Source organism: Gastrolobium bilobum, unplaced genomic scaffold (genome assembly GCF_033153095.1).
Source record: "Gastrolobium bilobum isolate Gb01-03AN ecotype WA unplaced genomic scaffold, APGP_CSIRO_Gbil_v1 utg5492, whole genome shotgun sequence".
NCBI lineage: Eukaryota > Viridiplantae > Streptophyta > Magnoliopsida > Fabales > Fabaceae > Gastrolobium > Gastrolobium bilobum.
This window is the reverse complement of record NW_026897747.1, coordinates 356,621-375,804: the sequence shown is the minus strand read 5'-3', so window position 1 is coordinate 375,804 and position 19,184 is coordinate 356,621. Positions and strand designations below refer to the sequence as shown.

Genomic DNA, 19,184 nt, shown 5'->3' with positions numbered 1-19,184 from the left:
ATACCCGCATCCAGAAGCTTTACAACTTCTTTTTCTAACCACTTCTTTCGTAGTAGGATTTAATCTCCTCTGTGGTTGACGAACTGGTTTGACCTCATCCTCCATTAAAATCTTATGTTTACAAAAAGAAGTATTTACACCTTTAAGATCTGAATAGGTCCACCCATTAGCAGTCTTGTGTTCTTTCAAAACACATATTAATTTTTCTTCATCTTTCTGTAGCAATGAATTATTAATAATTACTGGATAAGTATCACCATTGCCAAGGTAGACATATTTCAAGGTGGGTGGAAGTTCTTTTAATTCTAACTTCGGAAATTCAGGTGTTTGGACAGTTGTTGTCTTATTTTACTTGAGATTCAAGGTCTAAAGATCCAGGCTCATCGTCGACGACAATATCAATTGCTTTTACAACTTCTTCCAACAAAGCTTCCATTTAGCGGTTCAGGAGTTTGTAAAATCTTAGCAAATAATTCTGCAATTGTTGGTGCTGCATTAATTTCATCTGTGATTGCTGCTACAGCTTTGTCAATCACGTCGATTTGAAAACAGTCACCTTTTTCTTCTGGGCATTTCATGGCTTCAAAAACATTGACTGTAAATTGCTCACCATTGACCCTAAATAGAAGCTCTCCCTGCTCAACATCAATTAAGACTCTAGCTGTGGCTAAGAAAGGTCTTCCTAAGAGAAGAGGTACTTCAGTATCTGCTTCCATATCTAAAACCACAAAATCTGCAGGAAAAATATAGTCATTTACTTTTACCAACACATCTTCAACCACTCCTTCAGGCCTCTTTATAGATCTGTCTGCCAGTTGTAATGACAGAAGTGTGGATTTTAGTTCAGTGATTCCTAAAGATTTGGCAAAGGATAGTACCAGGATCTTGAAGCTTTGGTGGTATTTTCTTTTGAATAATAGCACTGCATTCCGCTGTCAAAGACACTGTTTCCATTTCTTCTTTAAGCTTGTGCTTTCTTGAAAGCAAGCTTTTCATAAACTTTGCATAACTTGGCATATTTTCTAAGGCTTCAACGAATGGAATATTTATTTGCAGCTTTTTAAACATTTCTAAAAATTTAGAATACTGTTGCTTTTGTGCTGATTGTTTCAGCCTTTGAGGATATGGGGCTTTAACATACGGGTTGTCTCCCAGCGCTTTCATTCGTTCTTCCAAAGAAGGCTTCTTTACGATTTTTTTACGTGGGGTATCATTTAATGGTCCTCCAATAATTGTGACATCTCTATCAACATGACCATCAACATTTTCTTCAGCAGGCTTTTCTTTTTCTGAGTCGTTTTTACTGCTTGATGCAGTGGTAGTCTTTTCTACAGGTGTGATTACGATTCCACTTCTTGTAGTTATAGCTTTACACTGTCCTTTAGGATTAACGATTGTGTCACTAGGAAAATTACCTGGAGGTCTTTCGGCCATCTGTCTAGCAAGCTGACCGATTTGATTTTCCAGATTCTTTATGGAAGCTTCTTGATTCTTAAAAGATGCTCTCGTTTCTTCTGCGAAATTTGTTTGAGATTGAGTCATCTTTTCAAATGCAACTTCCCAAGCGGCTTTCTGATTAGGTTGATCTTGTTGGAAATTTGCATTATTTTGTTGATGCCCAGATTTGTATGACAGACCAGGATGGTTTCTCCAGCTCGGATTATACGTATTTCCATAAGGATTTTCTCTCCTCTGGTTATTCCAGATTCCATGAACCTGAGCCGGATCAATCGTTACTGTAGCGTCACAGTTTTCAGGAGTGTGTGGTCCACCACAAGTGTCGCAAACTACAGGAAATTGCGAATTAACCGCAGAGATTTGATTTTGGGTAAAGAGTTTAACAAGTGAATCCAACCTTTGATCCATCTTGTCTTGTTTGGCTAACATAGCGTCGTACCCATCTAACTGCAACACTCCTTTCTTAGGTTGAACTGGTGTGACATCGTTGTCTTCAGATGCCATCTTCTCAATTAGTTCAATAGCCCTTGTGGGAGTGATTTCTCCGATACTCCCTCCAGCTGCAGCGTTAAGAAGTACTCGATAAGTTGGAGTAACTCCTTTGTAGAAAATTCGGACCTTCTCGCCATTAGATAAAACGTATTGGGGACATCTCCTGATTAGTTCTTTAAATCTTCCCCATCCTACGCACAGACATTCGCCTTCGAGTTGCTTGAAGTTGTCAATTTGTTCCTTCAACTCAGAGAATCGGGATAATGGGAAGAACTTCTTTTGGAATTTCTCAACCAAATCTTCCCACGTGGAGATGCTATTAGCAGGTTGCAATTCCAGCCAATTAAGTGCTCTTCCTTTTAAAGAAAAGGGAAACATCATCAAACGGATTTCTTCAGGAGGAACCCCATTAGCTTTGATGAGGCTACACAATTGTAAGAATTTAGTGATGTGGCGGTTTGGGTCTTCGATCGGGTCTCCTTCGAATAGATTACTTTGAATTAAATTCAGGAAAGAGGCTTTTATTTCAAAGTTGTTGGCATGGATTTGAGGTCTCCTAATACTCGCAGTTGGATGCGAGAAATTAGGGTTTAAGAAGTGACTCATCAGTTCTTCAGGTGGATTTTGGTTATCTTCCGCCATGACTAGTCCTTCCGCAGAGTTGGAGCTCGATGCTTCTCGTGTCTTCTTTGCGGTCAAACGTTTCCTATTAGTTCTTTCTAAACGTCCTAACTCCGGTTCGTACTGTAGGTCACTGGGATTAACAGTGCCTCGCAAATGCATAAACCAGAAAACTAAGGCTCAGTGGACCAACTAACGGAAACCACTAACTAAACAGAAATTTTTTTTTTAAAGCAAACAAATTAAAATAAAATAACTAAAATAACAATAAAAACAATAAGATATTTAAACTAACACAGCAAAATAAATAACAATAAAATGATCCAATCTATAATTTGATAGATAAAATTAATGTTGATTAAATCAGTCCCCGGCAACGGCGCCAAAAACTTGTTGACCCTCTCGGCAAGTGCACCGGTCGTACAAGTAATAAAGTGATAAAGTAGAGTTGTCGATCCCACGAGGACTGATGACCAAGCAATAATCTATTTATTTAATTAAAGTTGGATCGATCATTAAAGGTTTTCTTGAGAATATTGTGATTAAAGTAAAAACAGAATTTATAAACTTATTTTTGGTTTTTAATATTTAATTCAGAATTAATTAAAGCTAAAAGAAATTGATTTAAGTTTTCAATAAGAAGGCGTAGTTAGGATTCAACTTCCCCAATGGTTTCTTAACGTGTTTGTCTATTCTCACGATTACATGCAAGATTAAATTATTAACAATTCTTTCTATGATTGATTAAATCTCAATCCCTTGGTAATCCAATCCTTTACTCTAATCCAAAGCCTAATCCCTTAGTACTTTCTCATAGAATAAGCATTAACGCAAGAACTCAAGTTATAAAATTCACAAGTCTATCCCTAGATCATGCAAATTCCAGCAATCAACCAATCGGAATCACATACCAACATCCCTATTGTCATATGTGACTCGTATGTTTATCTACGAGTGATCAAGTCATAAATAAAACTAATCATATATATCCGATTGATTGCATAATTCAAAGACAAGAATATAATTCATAAGAATAAACAAACATCAACTAAGAACCCATTGGTTCTGTATCTTCCTAACTACTGAAAGTAATTTAGCCTAACATACTCATAAAGACAGAATTAAAATCTACTGTAAAAGAAACTGAGTTCATGGTAAACTTGTCTAAAAGTGATGATCAATGGTGCAGAGTTGACTCCTTCCTTCTCCTCTGCCACGATCCAGTGCTACGCTTATGCTCCTTCCTTCGCTTCGTCTCAAGTGCTTTCTTTCTCCGCGTTTCCGAATATTTTTCACAGCTTCCATCGCGTTGTATTTAAAGGGAAAATGTGGGCTTTAATTTCCTGGTTTCGCTCGCTCCATCGGTCGCATATGCTAAGAACTTTGCGAGCTGCTCGCCCACTTGCTCGCTTTAGCGAGCAGTGGAGCGAGCGTTACCAATTTTATTTTATTTATTATTTAATCTCTGATTTCCCCGTTGGTCCGCGTATTCGTTGCCTCATTTTGTTACTTTGTTATTCCAGTATTCCAATCTTAACAACCTGAAACAACAACAAATATTTAGAATTTGCTTATTTGTTGGCAATTCATTCTGTTTTACTGTTTTATTTTTTTAACACTATATTTTTAACTATTTTAATAATTATTTGAACTCTTTTTATCCATAAAAACATAGTGTCTTAAACACTTATCAATGGGCATGTGGCTACACTAAAGTTGTTTAATGAATTTTTTATTGGTGATGTAATGAATAACTAAGTAGTATATATAATGAGTTATTAAGTTAGTGTTTATTTGGATATAACGTGTCTCTTAATTGGTATGTTTTCAATTTTAGTTTCTGACTTATAATAGATTTGGGTTTGTCTGATGAAGTATTACTAAACAAGAAAAAGATTCCCTCGTCCAATATTGTGTGTTCCATATTTTCTACGTCTTATTTTTATAACAGTTTTTACCTAATACCTAATGGACTAGCAACTTTGATGCTTTTATATAAAATAAAGTGGAATGGGTTGTTGATTTCAACATAGTTTTTGTTCTACTTGCTAAGTTCTTAGTCAATCATTTTTATTTTTATTTTGGAAAAGACTTTTTGTCAATCATTTTACTAGTTGTGTTAAAGAAGTACCAACTCGTTCACCAAAAGAACAAAAGAAAAAAGAAAAAGAAAATACCAACTCGTGAATATATTTAAAACAGTGTTATAAAAATTGGATAGATCCAGCCGGATTGACCTGGAAATCGGTGAACCGATCATGTAATTGGTCCGATTTTTATATTGGACCAGCCATATTACAAAATTGGTGTGACCCAGCCGGTTTTCGTAAAAATCGATGACCTGACCCGGTCTATAAAAAAAACTAATTTATTTTTATCAAATGATATCTTCTTTTTTTTACTTTCAAACACAAATGGTTTATTTTCTTTTGAAATATTTAATTGATTTGTAACTTATTAACTTACGTAGATTATGTACCTATAACACTAATATTATCTTGATTATGCAATATGCAGGGAATTTTGATTTAATTTATAGTTAGAGATGTCGTTTACTAAACCTGAAACACTAGTATCACAAATATTATATGTTTGATTGATCTTTTGTTGGACAATGATGTATAATTTATTGTTTTCATGTTAAAATATTTGAAATTGGTATATTTTTTTACAAGTATTTAAGTATATTTATAGTTTTTTAAATATAAATTATAGATTTACATATACTTACCGGATCATGCGATTGAACCAATGACCCAGTACCTCGACCGGATCAATAATCGGACAGGATTTAATAATATTGATTTAAAATCTGAGTCACGAGATCACTGTTTCTCTTGTGCCCCATTGCAACTTTCTTTGTACAATAGTGTTACTCATATGGATTATTTAACACTATTTTCACTAATTAAGTATCAAAATTATTTAAATAATGTACTAAAAAAATTATTTAAATAATAACTATTTTATACTTAATCACTTGACTATAATTAATTAATCAAAATATATGCCACGAATCCTTTTAATTAGTTTTTCTTGAAATTTTATCAAAGAATCTTCAGAGTTATTTTTTTTTTTTTTTGGTAATGAATCTTCAGAGTTATAATTACGAAATAAATCATTCAGGCATTGTCATGATAAGAAAGTTCTCCCAACAAATGGTTTTTTTTTTCAAAATTTCTGAGAGTGCGGGTTGCTTACCACGACATCAAAATGTTGTTAGTAATTTTTTATTTTTTGAATTGGTAATTAAATATATTCGATAATTGAATAAGAAAAGTAATGTAAGATAATATATATAAAGAGGAGAAGAATTATTATTTTTTCTACACTTGTTTATTTATTTGTGTTTCTTCAGCTATTCTTTCTTTCTTTTTGGATAAACCTTAAGAAAGTTATTTTATGGAGGGGACAGTGCGTTGTAGTAACATTTACTAATGATTATTTGCTTATTTAGTATTGTATGCCTCGTTTTATTGGTTTTCTATTTTAATGTTGATGAAATATTGATTTATTTGGTTTCAATTACGTGTTTATAGTTTGTCTATTGATCAGCCATTCAATAATTCATACAATTTGCTGTTTTTTTTTTTTTTTTTTTAAGTTGTGTTTGGTGCACGTTCTGTAGTTGTTTTTATATATTAATTTAAGAGCCTTGAAAGAAGTTCATCAGTTCAATGAATATTCAGTTAGATCACATATAAGGTTAAGTCTGGTACGATGAAAATCTGAGCCTTCACGGGGATAGATGTCATTGCGGGATATTTTGCAGGATGGATGAACTGATGTGAATAGTCTTGTTTGGTTGGGACAAGTAGAGAGTACCTCTGTAAGACACTCTATGTTTAAGTAAGTATTTAATTAATGAATTTTACTAAAGATGCATAAGATATATAATTATATCCTGGCTTCAACTTCTGTTATATAGTAGTTGGTTATTGTATCAAAAAAAAAAAAAAAAAATAGTTGGTTATCCTGCTAATAATATCGTCTTAATATGGTAATATTTAACTTCATTGATGAGCTGAAGTGATTTCTAGAGTCTATCACTTGCCCGAGGTGCCTATTTGTGGGCTATACTTTTTAGATGTAGTTGAAAATTTGTGTCAATTCCTTAGCTATTAATTATTAAGGTGGTTGTAGGCCTACAAGATGACATCAACGTGTGAGATAGACGCATTACCTTAACCTTTAAGTCTAATTTATATATATAAATAAAAAAATATTTCATCAAATTATCTATTCTAAAAGTACAAGAATTTTTTTTAATCAATTTGGCAAATAGCCTAGCTTTGGAATATTCAAATGAAGCCTTCACTTTTCATTCAATATAAAAAATTATTAGATTAATAATGAGAAGCTTGTCTTTCTTAATTACATGTTTAAAATTTAAACCTGTTCCGATTGTTTATTGATTTGATGTTTAAAATTTAAACCTTATTCGATTGTTTATTGATTTGTTCAAGGTATTGGGTCAATATATCACTCGTTTAAATTAATTTTATCTTTTACAAACACATGAAAGTATGTTGGTCCAATGTAGGATCATATGAAGAGAAGAGAAACAAAAATATGGATCCTACAAATTTTGTAGTAGAAGATAAAATTTATCTTCTAAAATATTGAATAAAATTATTTTTCAGTAAATTAAATTATTTTTGAGTTGATATAGAAAATTAACAACAATTTACTTGGCTACCATAACCAGCAAAGGGGTAAGTCCACGTCATTTTGTTTTCTCGGTGATGCCACATTGCCACCTACCAAAATTATATTTAATTTTTAATTTATTATATAAAGATAAACTCTTTTTTTGTTAACAACCAAAGTCTTCTGTCAATGAATTTTAAAATAGCGTATATTTTTTTATTTGTTACAAGAAACCGACAGCTGTTTTCCTCACTGCAATTATTAGTAGTTCATGAGAATGAAGAAAGTAAATAATTAGGATTTTTGATAATTAATAATAATATTTACACATTTTTAAAAAAAATTGTTTTTATGTGTGTTTTCAATAATAAAATAAAAAATATACGCTCTATAAACATGCAATTTTTGTGATTTTTATCTTCGAAACAAATAAAGTATAACGATATATATCACAATGATATTTATTGCAAATAACATTTCTAAAAAACAAAATTAGAAAAACCAAAGGAGTAGGTAAACCCCCAGCCCAGATACTACTCTTTCTTGACTAGACACTAGTTGCTATATTTTGCCTATAAAAAGGGAACACTTTGAGAATAAGGAAACAAACACAAAACATTCCACAGAAGCCAACCCAAAAAGAAAAGAAGCAAAGATGCCAGGTTCCTATTTGAGTGAGGATAACTCTCACGTGCTTAATGCTTCATCTGTGAAAACAGAAGATGGTGATTGTCTCTCTGCAATGTTACTCACTACTAACCTTGTGTATCCTGCAGTCCTCAATGCTGCTATTGAACTCAACTTGTTTGATATCATAGCTAAGGCAACAACCACACACGGTGCTGTTGGTGATGGTGATGGTGATGGTGTTGATGCCTTCATCTCACCCTCTGAAATTGCTTCTAAACTCCCAACACAACACTCTGACTTGCCTAATAGGCTTGACCGCATGCTTCGTTTGCTTTCAAGTTATTCTCTTCTTACTTGTTCCACTCGCACCACTCTTCATGGTTCCTCTGAGAGAGTTTATGCTCTCTCTCCAGTTGGTAAATACTTAGTCTCTGATGAAACCAGGGGCTACTTGGCTTCCTTCACTACATTTCTCTGTTATCCTGCTCTCTTACAAGTTTGGTATGTCATTTTAATTATAGCATTAATTTCCTATAATCTACATAATACATATATATATATATATTTTGCTTTTAATTAAAAGCTAACAAAATTATTTTAATTTCTAGGTTGAACTTCAAGGAAGCAGTGATTGATGAGGACATTGACCTGTTCAAGAAACTGCATGGAATAACAAAGTACGAGTACATGGAAAAGGATCCTAAAATGAACCACATCTTTAACAAATCAATGTCAGATGTGTGTGCAACGGAGATGAAAAGAATGCTTGAAATATATAATGGATTTGACGGAATATCAACATTGGTTGACGTTGGTGGTGGAAATGGACAAAATCTCAAAATGATAATCTCAAAGTACCCTTTAATTAAGGGAATTAATTTTGATCTGCCACAAGTGATTGAACATGCACCACCCATTCCTGGTAGCATGACTTAGCGTTATATCAAATATACTAAGATAAAAGATGATATAATTATAAGCATACTTCTACTTTTAGTTTTTTAGTTCATCAATATTATTAATCAGCAAACTACCCAATATTGTTTAGGGATTGAGCACGTTGGAGGAGATATGTTTGCAAGTGTTCCACAGGGTGATGCCATAATACTAAAGGTTAGTACGTATATATATAGTGATCACAATCTTCACACCTATATATCTATCTAATTAGTAATTACTTGAGAGTTGATAGATTTATCTAATCTAAAAATTATGGTGCTAAACACAATGTTTTTCTGTCCATGCTGACAGGCTGTATGCCACAACTGGTCAGATGAAAAATGCATAGAATTTTTAAGCAATTGTCACAAAGCATTGTCACCGAATGGAAAGGTGATTGTTGTGGAGTTCATATTGCCAGAAGAACCAGAACAAACTGAAGAATCCAAACTTGTTTCCACTCTGGACAACCTCATGTTTATCACTGTTGGTGGAAGGGAAAGAACACAGAAACAATATGAGAATTTAAGCAAGCTCTCTGGATTTTCTAAATTTAATGTTGCTTGCCGTGCTTTCTCTGCTTTGGGAGTCATGGAATTTCATAAATAAGTATCATATTATGAGAAAAGCAGCAAAAGTCCTTGAAGTCTAGGCTCGCTTCAAATCAAGGCTACGAGTTACATATTGAACTTTCTGTTTTATGTATAATAATTTCGGGTTTGCGATTTTTGTTTATGTGCGCGTGGTGAAAAAAATTAATTCCGGTTTCAATATGTTGTTTTAATATTTAATAAATAAGTTGGAGTTATTTATCCTTGTTTTTTTGGGGGGTACGTTACTTATCTTTTTTTATATTTCGATTTTTTTTTTTTTTTTGTAAATTATATTTCGATTTTTTCGCTATCATGCTTCTAATAACTTCAATTTGACATTGAGAACTGCTATATATTACCAATATTTTCTATGAAATATGCTACGAAGGAAGTGGCTTACGCGATTTCGCCTAATTTATCTTGCGAACCACCAAAATGTTACAAATAACAAATGATATTCTACCATTAAACATGTCAAACCATTTGTAAAAAGGTTTTAGAAACTAACTCGCACACACTAACATTATAATTATGGAACAATAATGATGCAAAAATAATAAATGTATGACATAATAAGTACGAGACAGAAAAAATTCCATTAAATTTCCTTAATTAGTGCCAAATTTAGAGACATAATCAGATTTATTAGAAAAGAATTTATTTTCGGTCTCAAAATTCATCATTAACGAAAATGGACAGGCCGCTATTAGAAACATAATCAGATTTATGAGGAAGGAATCTAATTTCGTTTACAATATCTTACAATCATATCTTAACCGTTGATTTCCGCCAATCTGATGGTTATAATTTATTAAGAATTAATAATAAATATAACATAATAAATTATAATCGTTAGATTGACGGAAATCAACAGTTAAGATATAATTGTAAAAGGTTATAAACGAAAATAGGTTGTAAGTATAACCATATCCTTTATATGTTATAAAAAACAGTAATTGATTAAAAAAAGCATGAGAGTGTAAGTTATAAAAGAGCAAATCACATGGTCTATAAAAAAAAAAAAAAAAAAAAAAAGAGTAAATCACATGAGAGTTTATGAACTTTTCCCTCATCTTTTTTATGTTTAGATTTTTTTGCTATTATACTTCTAACTTTAATTTGACATTTAGAACTGCTATATATTACCAATATTTTCTACGAAATATGCTACGAATTGAAGGAGGTGGCTTAGTTATGCGATTTCTCCCACTTTAACATGTGAACACGAAAATGTTGCAAATAACAAATGAAATCAACATTTAAACATGGCAAATCATTTGTGAAAAGTACGTAGAAATTGTTTACCAAAAAAAAAAATTACGTAGAAATTAATTCGCAAAAGCTAACATTTAAAATTAGGGGGAATATTTGATGTAAAAAAACCAAATCAGCCAAGAACTTAAGAAGTTTATAGAAACTAATTGGCAAAAACTAAATTCATAATTTTGGGGTAGAGTTGATGTAAAAAAAACATCTCAACCCATGTAATGGGTGTATCATTGTATTTATTCTGCCTACTCTTATATGATTAATACCACTTAAATTTCACCTTTTTCTATTTTTAATAAAATATTATTTACTTTCCTGTTTCCTCATATTAAAAAAAAAATGCACTAGTGGGGCACAATACGAGTATGTAGCCGTTGTGTTGTGTTTGTGTCCATTCAATTGTTGAAAAGTGTAACCTGTTCAAAGGTTATCTTGAAAAATTCTAATTTAAACAAGTTGTATACATTAAATTAATAAATAATTATTATAACGTATTTATATGAAATATTTACGTACATTTTTTATTGCATCATTATTTTGTTTAAACGGGTCGTCGCATTAAGCCACGTGTATATCCGGTTTGTTAACATGTCATCGTATTAAGCCACGCTTAATTAAAATGCGGAATATCTTTCTCTTTTCAATTATGACGTCATTATACTTAGCAAAGTTGATTACTTAATCAATTTCATAAAAACATCGCCCGTAGGATATTGCAAAAGACATACTACACTGAATAACCTCGTATCATAAAAATAGATGAGTTTCTACTCACGGATCTACAACACGTAGTCCGGAGAATATCCTGATAATTTAAACAACTCCAAGCTAACCTAAAGAAAGTTAAGTCAATGTGGCATGGACAATCCCCATGCTCACTCAAACGAGGCAACAAAGCCCAACAGCAGTCTCAATACAAATAACCATAAAATGAAGCTACATCATAAAGTAGTAAACAGGGTTCAGCATCCAAGTATAACAGCAAAACAGCATAAGCAGATATCATCAATCAACTAAGCTATGGCCTCCTGCCACTAGAGGTCTCAACATCCGCATTACCTGAACCTGAAAATGGTGCCCCAAACGTGGGGTGAGATCTCTAAAAAGAAATCTCAGTAAAACAAGGAGTCATCAAGGATCTTCCGCCCCAAGCTCACTTACATGTGCAATATAAGTTCTAAAAGCAGTTTAACAGTATAAGTTCCAAAACAGTGCAATGCAGCAGATAATCATGTCATGTGTGTTTATACTATTCTACTGATCAAAGAAGTGCAGGAATACGTCTATTACCCACACAGTATCAGCCCATGCTGTACCAGCCCATGTTGTATCCGCCCACAGGATCGCCTCATGGCCTCCGGTGTAGGCTTCACACCACATACATATCATAAAGCAATTGCACTTAACAGCTCCATAGCATTTCAATAAAACAGTACATGAAAACACATCATGCATATAAGCCATCCCCCCATGGGGCATGGTGGAACCAACAGTGGCTTAACCGAGGACACGAAAAGTTACCTTGCAAACTAGCTATCCAAGCCAAGAGTCCACAATACCTCAGAGTCCGCAAACAGCAAGATCACAATCTGTTTGGACCAACAATATTATCAATATTTATGCACAACAAGCATATGATTTAAAAACAACGCCCTTCCTTTACATTTTACGTCTTTAGGCTTCTCACAAAGCCATAAGCCCTTAATCCCTTGATTCTGACTTACATTAATTATTATAGAAGTTCAACTTCATCAACATAGGGTCTACTAACCCATAACTCAGTTATGTATGAACAGTACCTTCACTGTTCACGAAAACTCAGAATATCCGAATTTTAGTCGGGGACATGGCTAGTCGTATACATAATCAGCTGGTTTCGATCAATCCTAACCCCCGATGATTATATTAGGAATTACTTATATTATATCCTAGGAATAGATTAATTAATAGAAATATTCTATTCAGTCCGGTAAGAAGATTAATAAGATCAAATCAAATCTTAAACTATGTATTCGCGAGGAATCTTGGCTGCGAATTCCATATCCGGATATGCATATCCCGATATCATATCCGGATATCCATATTCGGATATCAGAGACCCTATCGGATATCAATATCCGGATATCCCATATCCGGATATCATATCCAGATATTTCGCGACAGAATGCAGTTCTGCATTTTCGCGAAGATATCCCTTCAAGGTTCCATCTTTAACACTTTAAAACATTAAAGCATGCATCTTTTAGGTCCATTTAGGTTCATATAACAGTTGGTTACTTGTTTAGTTCATTAAACATGCCAAGACTCCATCTTTAAGCATTAAAACTCATTATCATAGTTGGTAGCTCTTACCCAAGGTTCAAAACAAAAGCAAAGGCTGCTCTTGGAGCTCACAATCAGCCTCCAAGGTTCTGACTTCGTAGGGAAACGAAAATGGCACGCAAGGTGGGTCTTTTCTTCACAAAGAAAGTTCCATGCAGCTCCACAAGCCAAGAAAATGAAGCTCACAACCCAAACACCCAACTCAGCCCCTACACACACTCAACTCAGTCACCAACACTCGGAAATGGTATTCATTTTCCACTCACAATGATGATTCACACTCACCCAAGGTGATTTGGTGAAGGAACTAAGAAGAAATGAGGCTTCTTGGCTCACAAAAATGGAGGAGAAGGTGGCAAGGGTGGCTGACTTCAAAGGCACCAGATTTTTCACGTAGAAGGCAACACATATGACCTAGGATTATGTGTCACAAGGTATATATAGTCACTTAAATTTTAATCGCACTGTATTAGCGCTAAATGCTACGCTTAGCATTTTAATCCCAAATTTTGGAATCTGAACCTACTCATTTTCTAAGATTTGTCATATTTTTATTTTATTTTTCGCAGCACCTTTCCGGTATACGCCTTTTCATAGCCAGTATCAGTTCTGGCACCAGTTCTCATTATTTTGGCATGAAACTTGTTTTACTAGTCCTATATAATATTCTAGGAATTATCATGCACTTATTATAATTTTCCCGGGATCCGTTTTCGGTACGCATTTATACCGAGTAGCAGAACCGGTATCTGCACTTTCCGTCCGAAAAGCGACTTTCAGCATTATTAACCACTTTCTATATTTATTTAAGCCTCATAATAATTATTAGGGTCAGTTATGGAATTATTTTCAAATTTCACATAATTAATTAATTAACTTCCTTAATTAACGATCCGGGTTCTTACACTTGACTATTTACAGAGACACATATAATTTACAGGCGACATTTTTTTTTCGAGTTCAGTCTTAAGAGAAAGAAACTATAGCATAAATTCATTCCCTCTTAAGTTCAGGCTTTGAGATTCCATCTTTATTAATCATCATGGTGTTGGGCTTCCTCCTTCAATGCTAAGCCCAAGCTCATTTGAGGGGTTTCCTAAAAACCCTAACCCTAATTTTCATCTCCTCTATATATACTCATTAGTTGAGGGTGGAGGCTAGGTCAGATTGAGAGAACAGATTTAAGAGAGAAAATTGTTTGAGCAAAGCTTTATGCTTTGCATTTGAGAGATCTCTAGAGAGAGTTTGAGTGAAACATCTCTAGGGAGGTTTGATTATCACCATTGTTGGAGAGGATGAGTTAACCACCACATTGGTGATTCTGATTATTTGTAACCATTATTTTCATAGTGGATTTCTGATATGGAGTAGGTCCCGTGGGTTTTTACTTCTTCATTGGAGAAGGTTTTCCCACGTTAAATCTGGTTGTGTTCTTCTTCTTTCTCTCCTGTTTTTGTTTTGTTTTTTCGCTGCGTTGCCTGACCTGGTGAAATTCAGGCCGAGGTATTGCCGAGATCCGAGATCAGGATCTTGTTGATTAACTTCCGCACAAAGGCCCCTGAGCCGATCTGAGGGAACCGTTTTCCCAACAGTGGTATCAGAGCCCGAGTTCGACGGGTTCTGAGGGAGACGAGATGGAGACCAGTGGCATAACCAATGATGGAGACATGTTCAAGTTGACCGCAGACAACTTCACTTATTGGAGACCGATGATGGAAGATCATCTCTACTGCAAAGATCTACATGAGCCCATTACCCTTGATGAGAGACCGGCAGGCAAGACCGATAAGGAGTGGGAGATCCTGAGTCGGAAGACGGTAGCCACGATCAGGAAATATATTGATAAAAGCCTCTTTGAGCACGTGTCCGAATTCACGAACACGTATGAGTTGTGGACGAAGCTGGAGTCCATGATTCAGAAGAAGACTCCTAGGAATAAAGCATACCTGGTTCGCCGACTTGTGAAGCTTGAATACAAGGACGACATGAGCATGATTGAACACCTCAACACCTATAAAGGTATTGTGAATCAACTGTCAAAAGCTGATATGAAAATTGATAATGAGATGCAGGCTTTGCTGCTGTTGAGCTCGTTGCCAGAAAGCTGGGATACTCTGGTGGTGACTTTGAGTAATTCAGCTCCAGAAGGAAAGTTGAAGATGGATGTCGTTACAGACAGCCTCCTGAGCGAAGAAGTCATGAGAAGATAAGGAGGTGTTTCGAGCACGTCTGAGGCCAACGTTGCTGAGAACAAAGGAAAATTCGACTCCCGGGGTAGAAGCAAAAGCAGGAGTAGAGGTCGTGACAGACGAGAAAAGTCCAGAGGTCGGTCAAAGCCGAAACTTGATGATGTCGCGTTAGTGAACTACTTCGGTAGTGTTAGATGGAAGCTGGCCCAGGGAAACTTGGTCGTGGCCCGAGGTAAGAAGGAAGGCTCCTTGTACGTGATGCAAGGAAAAATCAATGGCGGAGAAGTCAGTTCTGTTCGAGATGAACCTAGCTTGGAGCTATGGCACAAGCGCCTCGGCCACATGAGCGAGAAAGGGCTCCAGATCCTGAACAAGAAAGGATTATTGATCGGGTTGAAAGGCCAAGCATTGGAGAGTTGCACGCATTGCCTAGCTGGAAAGCAGCACCGAGTTTCTTTTGTGAGACCGGATCAACCAAGACGACGCAGGTATATTCTTGACCTCGTCCATACTGATGTCAGCTCCATGTCGGAAAGATCCCTTTGAGGAGCTCAGTACTTTGTTTCATTCATTGATGACCATTCCCGCAAAGTGTGGGTATATTTGTTGAAATCTAAAGACCAGGTACTCCAATCCTTTAAAGAATTTCATACAATGGTTGAAAGGGAGACTGGCAAGAAATTGAAGGTGATCTGATCTGATAATGGTGGTGAGTATTACGGCCCATTTGATGCATACTGCAGAGCGGCCGGGATTCGACTTGAGAAGACGCCCCCCAAGACACCTCAGTTGAATGGACTGGCCGAGCGGATGAACAGAACTATTGAAGAGAAAGTCCAAAGCATGTTATCCAATGCCGGATTGCCGAAATCATTCTGGGGAGAAGCCGTCAAAACTGCTGTTGACTTGATCAACCTCTCACTATTACGGCCACTTGCAGGAGAAATTCCAGAAGAAGTCTGGACAGGTCGGAAAGTGACCTATAATCAATTGAAGGTGTTTGGATGTCGAGCTTTCGTGCATATCCCTAAAGATGAAAGGGCTAAACTTGATGCAAAGACCAAAGAATGCATTTATCTTGGTTTACCGAGATGTGAGTTCGGGTTCCGACTTTGGGATCCAATCAATAAGAAGATAGTGAGAAGTCGAGATGTTATCTTTCATGAAGATGAGAACATTCATGACATCTCGAAGCCCAAAGTTCGAGTTACTGTCAGACGTGAAGAACCCAATCCTCCTGTCCGAGCTGAAGTAGGGGGAAAAAATCATGAAAATGAAGAAATTGATGACCAGCAACCAGCTGAGGATGACTAAGACACTGATGTCCGAGTTGATGATGAGATCCGAGATGAGAATGTTGAACCGGGTTCTCAAGCTGAAGAACAGCCGAGATATCCAACTCGAGAAAGAAGACCTTCTACAAGATACCCATCTGATGAATACACCGTTGTTGCTGAAGACGGTGAGCCTCAGAGTTATGATGAGGCTGTGACGAGCTCAGAGAAAGAAGAATGGGAAAAGGCAATGCAAGACGAGATGAAGTCTCTGCACGAGAATCAGACTTATGAGCTGACCGAGTTGCCAGAAGGAAGACAAGCTCTGAAAAACAAATGGGTCTACAAGATTAAGAATGAAGAGAAGAGGCAGAAGCCGAGATACAAAGCCCGGATTGTAGTGAAAGGCTGCAATCAGAAGAAAAGTAGTAGACTTTGAGGAGATTTTTTCTCCTGTCATGAAAATGACCTCGGTCCGAACCGTGTTAGCCATAGCGACTTCGATGGACCTCGAGGTAGAACAAATGGACGTGAAGACGGCATTTCTTCACGGTGATTTAGAAGAAGAAATATATATGGAGCAACCTGAAGGGTTCCGAGCTCCAGACCAAGAAGACTTGGTATGTCAATTGAAGAAGAGCCTCTATGGCTTGAAGCAAGCACCTCGGCAGTGGTACAAGAAGTTTGAATCATTCATGACTGATCATAAGTTTGAGAAGACTGAAGCCGACCACTGCGTATTTGTGAAGAGGTATGAGGCCGGAGATTTTCTGATTTTGTTGTTATATGTTGACGACATGCTTATTGTAGGGAAAGATAAATCGAGGATAGTCGCCCTGAAAAAGGCGTTGAGCTCGTCCTTCGCAATGAAGGACCTCAGCCCTGCAAAGCAGATTCTCGGAATCAAGATCATCCGAGATAGACAGAAGAAGCTACTGTGGCTGAGTAAAAAAAAAAATATTGAGAAGATTCTGAAGATATTCAGCATGAACAAAGCCAAAACAGTGAGCACCCCCCTTGTCGGACACATAAAGTTGAACCAGAAGCAATGTCCGAGATCTGATGAAGACAAATATGAGATGATGAAGGTCCCGTACCAATCCGCCGTCGGAAGCTTAATGTATGCAATGGTTTGCACTAGACCCGACTTGGCGTATGCTGTTGGAATGGTAAGCCGGTATTTGTCAAACTCCGACAAAGAGCACTGGGAAGCAGTGAAGTGGATCTTCAAGTACCTTCCAGCTACGACCGACTTAAGTCTCTGATTTGGAGAAGGCAAAGCCAAGTTGCAAGGCTACTCGGATTCTGATTTAGGGGGAGACGCCGACTCGAGGAAGTCGACTACAAGATATTTGATGAGATTTGTCGGAGGAGCTGTCTCTTGGCAATCAAGACTTCAGAAATGTGTTGATTGCCAACACATGGTACAAAGAAAATTTAGGAGAATTTTTGTAAATCTGACTAAGTTTTATTGAAGTTGGCATAATTTTGCTTCCTTCGCCCCTTATGAGAAAATTTCCTTGCTCCCTTTGCTAGTCTTCACCAAAGGTTAGGGCGCCGTTGCCAAATATAATTAACCCTAAAATCCAAATATGATGAATTTGGATAAGTTGTATTAGGTTATGTGTTTAATTCTTACTTGTATCGAAAAAAAACGCAATGTTAAGAACACGGTTATGGAAATTTAATAGTCGCTGAACCCCATTGTTTCCTATTGTAAGATTTATTGAGCCCTTTAATTTCTGTTTTACCTAGTACTTAATTAGCTCTAACAACTTTGATGCCGTTATATAAAATAAAGTGAAATGGGTAGTTGATTTTAACATAGTTTTTGTTCTTTGCTAAGTTCCTTGCGAGGAACCTCACCTTTGTCAATCATTTTTTTTTCAAAGACTTGTGTCAACCATTTAGTGGGTATTATTTTTGTAAAATACTGGGCTAGAAAATATTTAATTTTTTTAGTTTTCGAGTTTGACATTCATTCCAGCACAAAAGGTGAGAAAAAAATCTTCGAATTAAGTGAGAGATAAAATTATTGTAAATTATCTAAGTGGATGAAGTATTTATGTACAAATATCGTCCTTGTAATCTTACTCTTATATACAGTGGCGGAGCCACTTAGTATATAATTATATAATTAATTATAATTTGATCCAAATTAAAATTGTAATTTGGCCCGAGCTAAAATTTGTATTTGACTCTATCTAAAAATTAAAATATATTTGGTAAGATATTTGGGTAAGTTGTATTAGGTTATGTGTTCAATTCTCACTTGTATAAAAAGAAATTAAAAAATATTTAATAAAAGAGTAAAAGATTTTTCAAGTCAATGGAGATAAATTATCTTCAGTGACCAAAAAATGACGTTGTTTTGAGATGAAAATCACGATGTTTTTGTAATTTTAATTTATTGCAGGATTATATTAATCTTTATCATTATAAACTTTTAATCTTACAAGCTCAAAACGACGTCGTTTTAGGCTCACTGGAGATAACTTTATCTCCGGTGATCGGAGAAATATTTTTCACTTAATAAAATTGTAATTTTTTTTAGTGCTGTCTACTCAGATGTTTTGTATTTAACATAATTTAAATATATTATAATATAAATTAATTAAAATTTAAAAAAAATACACATATAATTTTTGACCCCCGCTCAAATTGAAGCCCGGCTGCCCGTGCTTATACAGTGGAAGTTTTAGAGGATCTACGGTCTTTGATTTACAAACTAAAAATTGTTTTGTATT

General features: G+C 35.4%; 2 protein-coding genes across 2 annotated transcripts; one reads left to right on the top strand and one right to left on the bottom strand.

The window, feature by feature from the left end:
* Positions 1-398: 398 nt before the first annotated feature.
* Positions 399-2,592, bottom strand: LOC133309812 (uncharacterized). The gene is made up of 2 exons (XM_061510640.1): positions 879-2,592; positions 399-808 (listed from the first exon to the last, which is right to left on the bottom strand). Exons 1-2 carry the CDS (start codon positions 2,590-2,592, stop codon positions 399-401), a joined length of 2,124 nt encoding a protein of 707 aa, XP_061366624.1.
* A 5,284-nt stretch (positions 2,593-7,876) lies between these two features.
* LOC133309807 (isoliquiritigenin 2'-O-methyltransferase-like) lies at positions 7,877-9,399 on the top strand. Its single transcript, XM_061510635.1, has 4 exons — positions 7,877-8,352; positions 8,460-8,773; positions 8,900-8,964; positions 9,103-9,399. The coding sequence occupies exons 1-4, from the start codon at positions 7,877-7,879 to the stop codon at positions 9,397-9,399; spliced, it is 1,152 nt and encodes a 383-aa protein (XP_061366619.1).
* Positions 9,400-19,184: the final 9,785 nt, after the last annotated feature.

Coding starts and splice junctions, on each gene's coding strand:
- LOC133309812 (XM_061510640.1), bottom strand. CDS start 2,592: ATGGCGGAAGATAACCAAAATCCACCTGAAGAACTGATGAGTCACTTC. Junction 809..878: donor ACCAAAGCTTCAAGATCCTG/GTACTATCCTTT, acceptor TACAACTGGCAG/ACAGATCTATAAAGAGGCCT.
- LOC133309807 (XM_061510635.1), top strand. CDS start 7,877: ATGCCAGGTTCCTATTTGAGTGAGGATAACTCTCACGTGCTTAATGCT. Junction 8,774..8,899: donor ACATGCACCACCCATTCCTG/GTAGCATGACTT, acceptor AATATTGTTTAG/GGATTGAGCACGTTGGAGGA. Junction 8,965..9,102: donor GTGATGCCATAATACTAAAG/GTTAGTACGTAT, acceptor CCATGCTGACAG/GCTGTATGCCACAACTGGTC.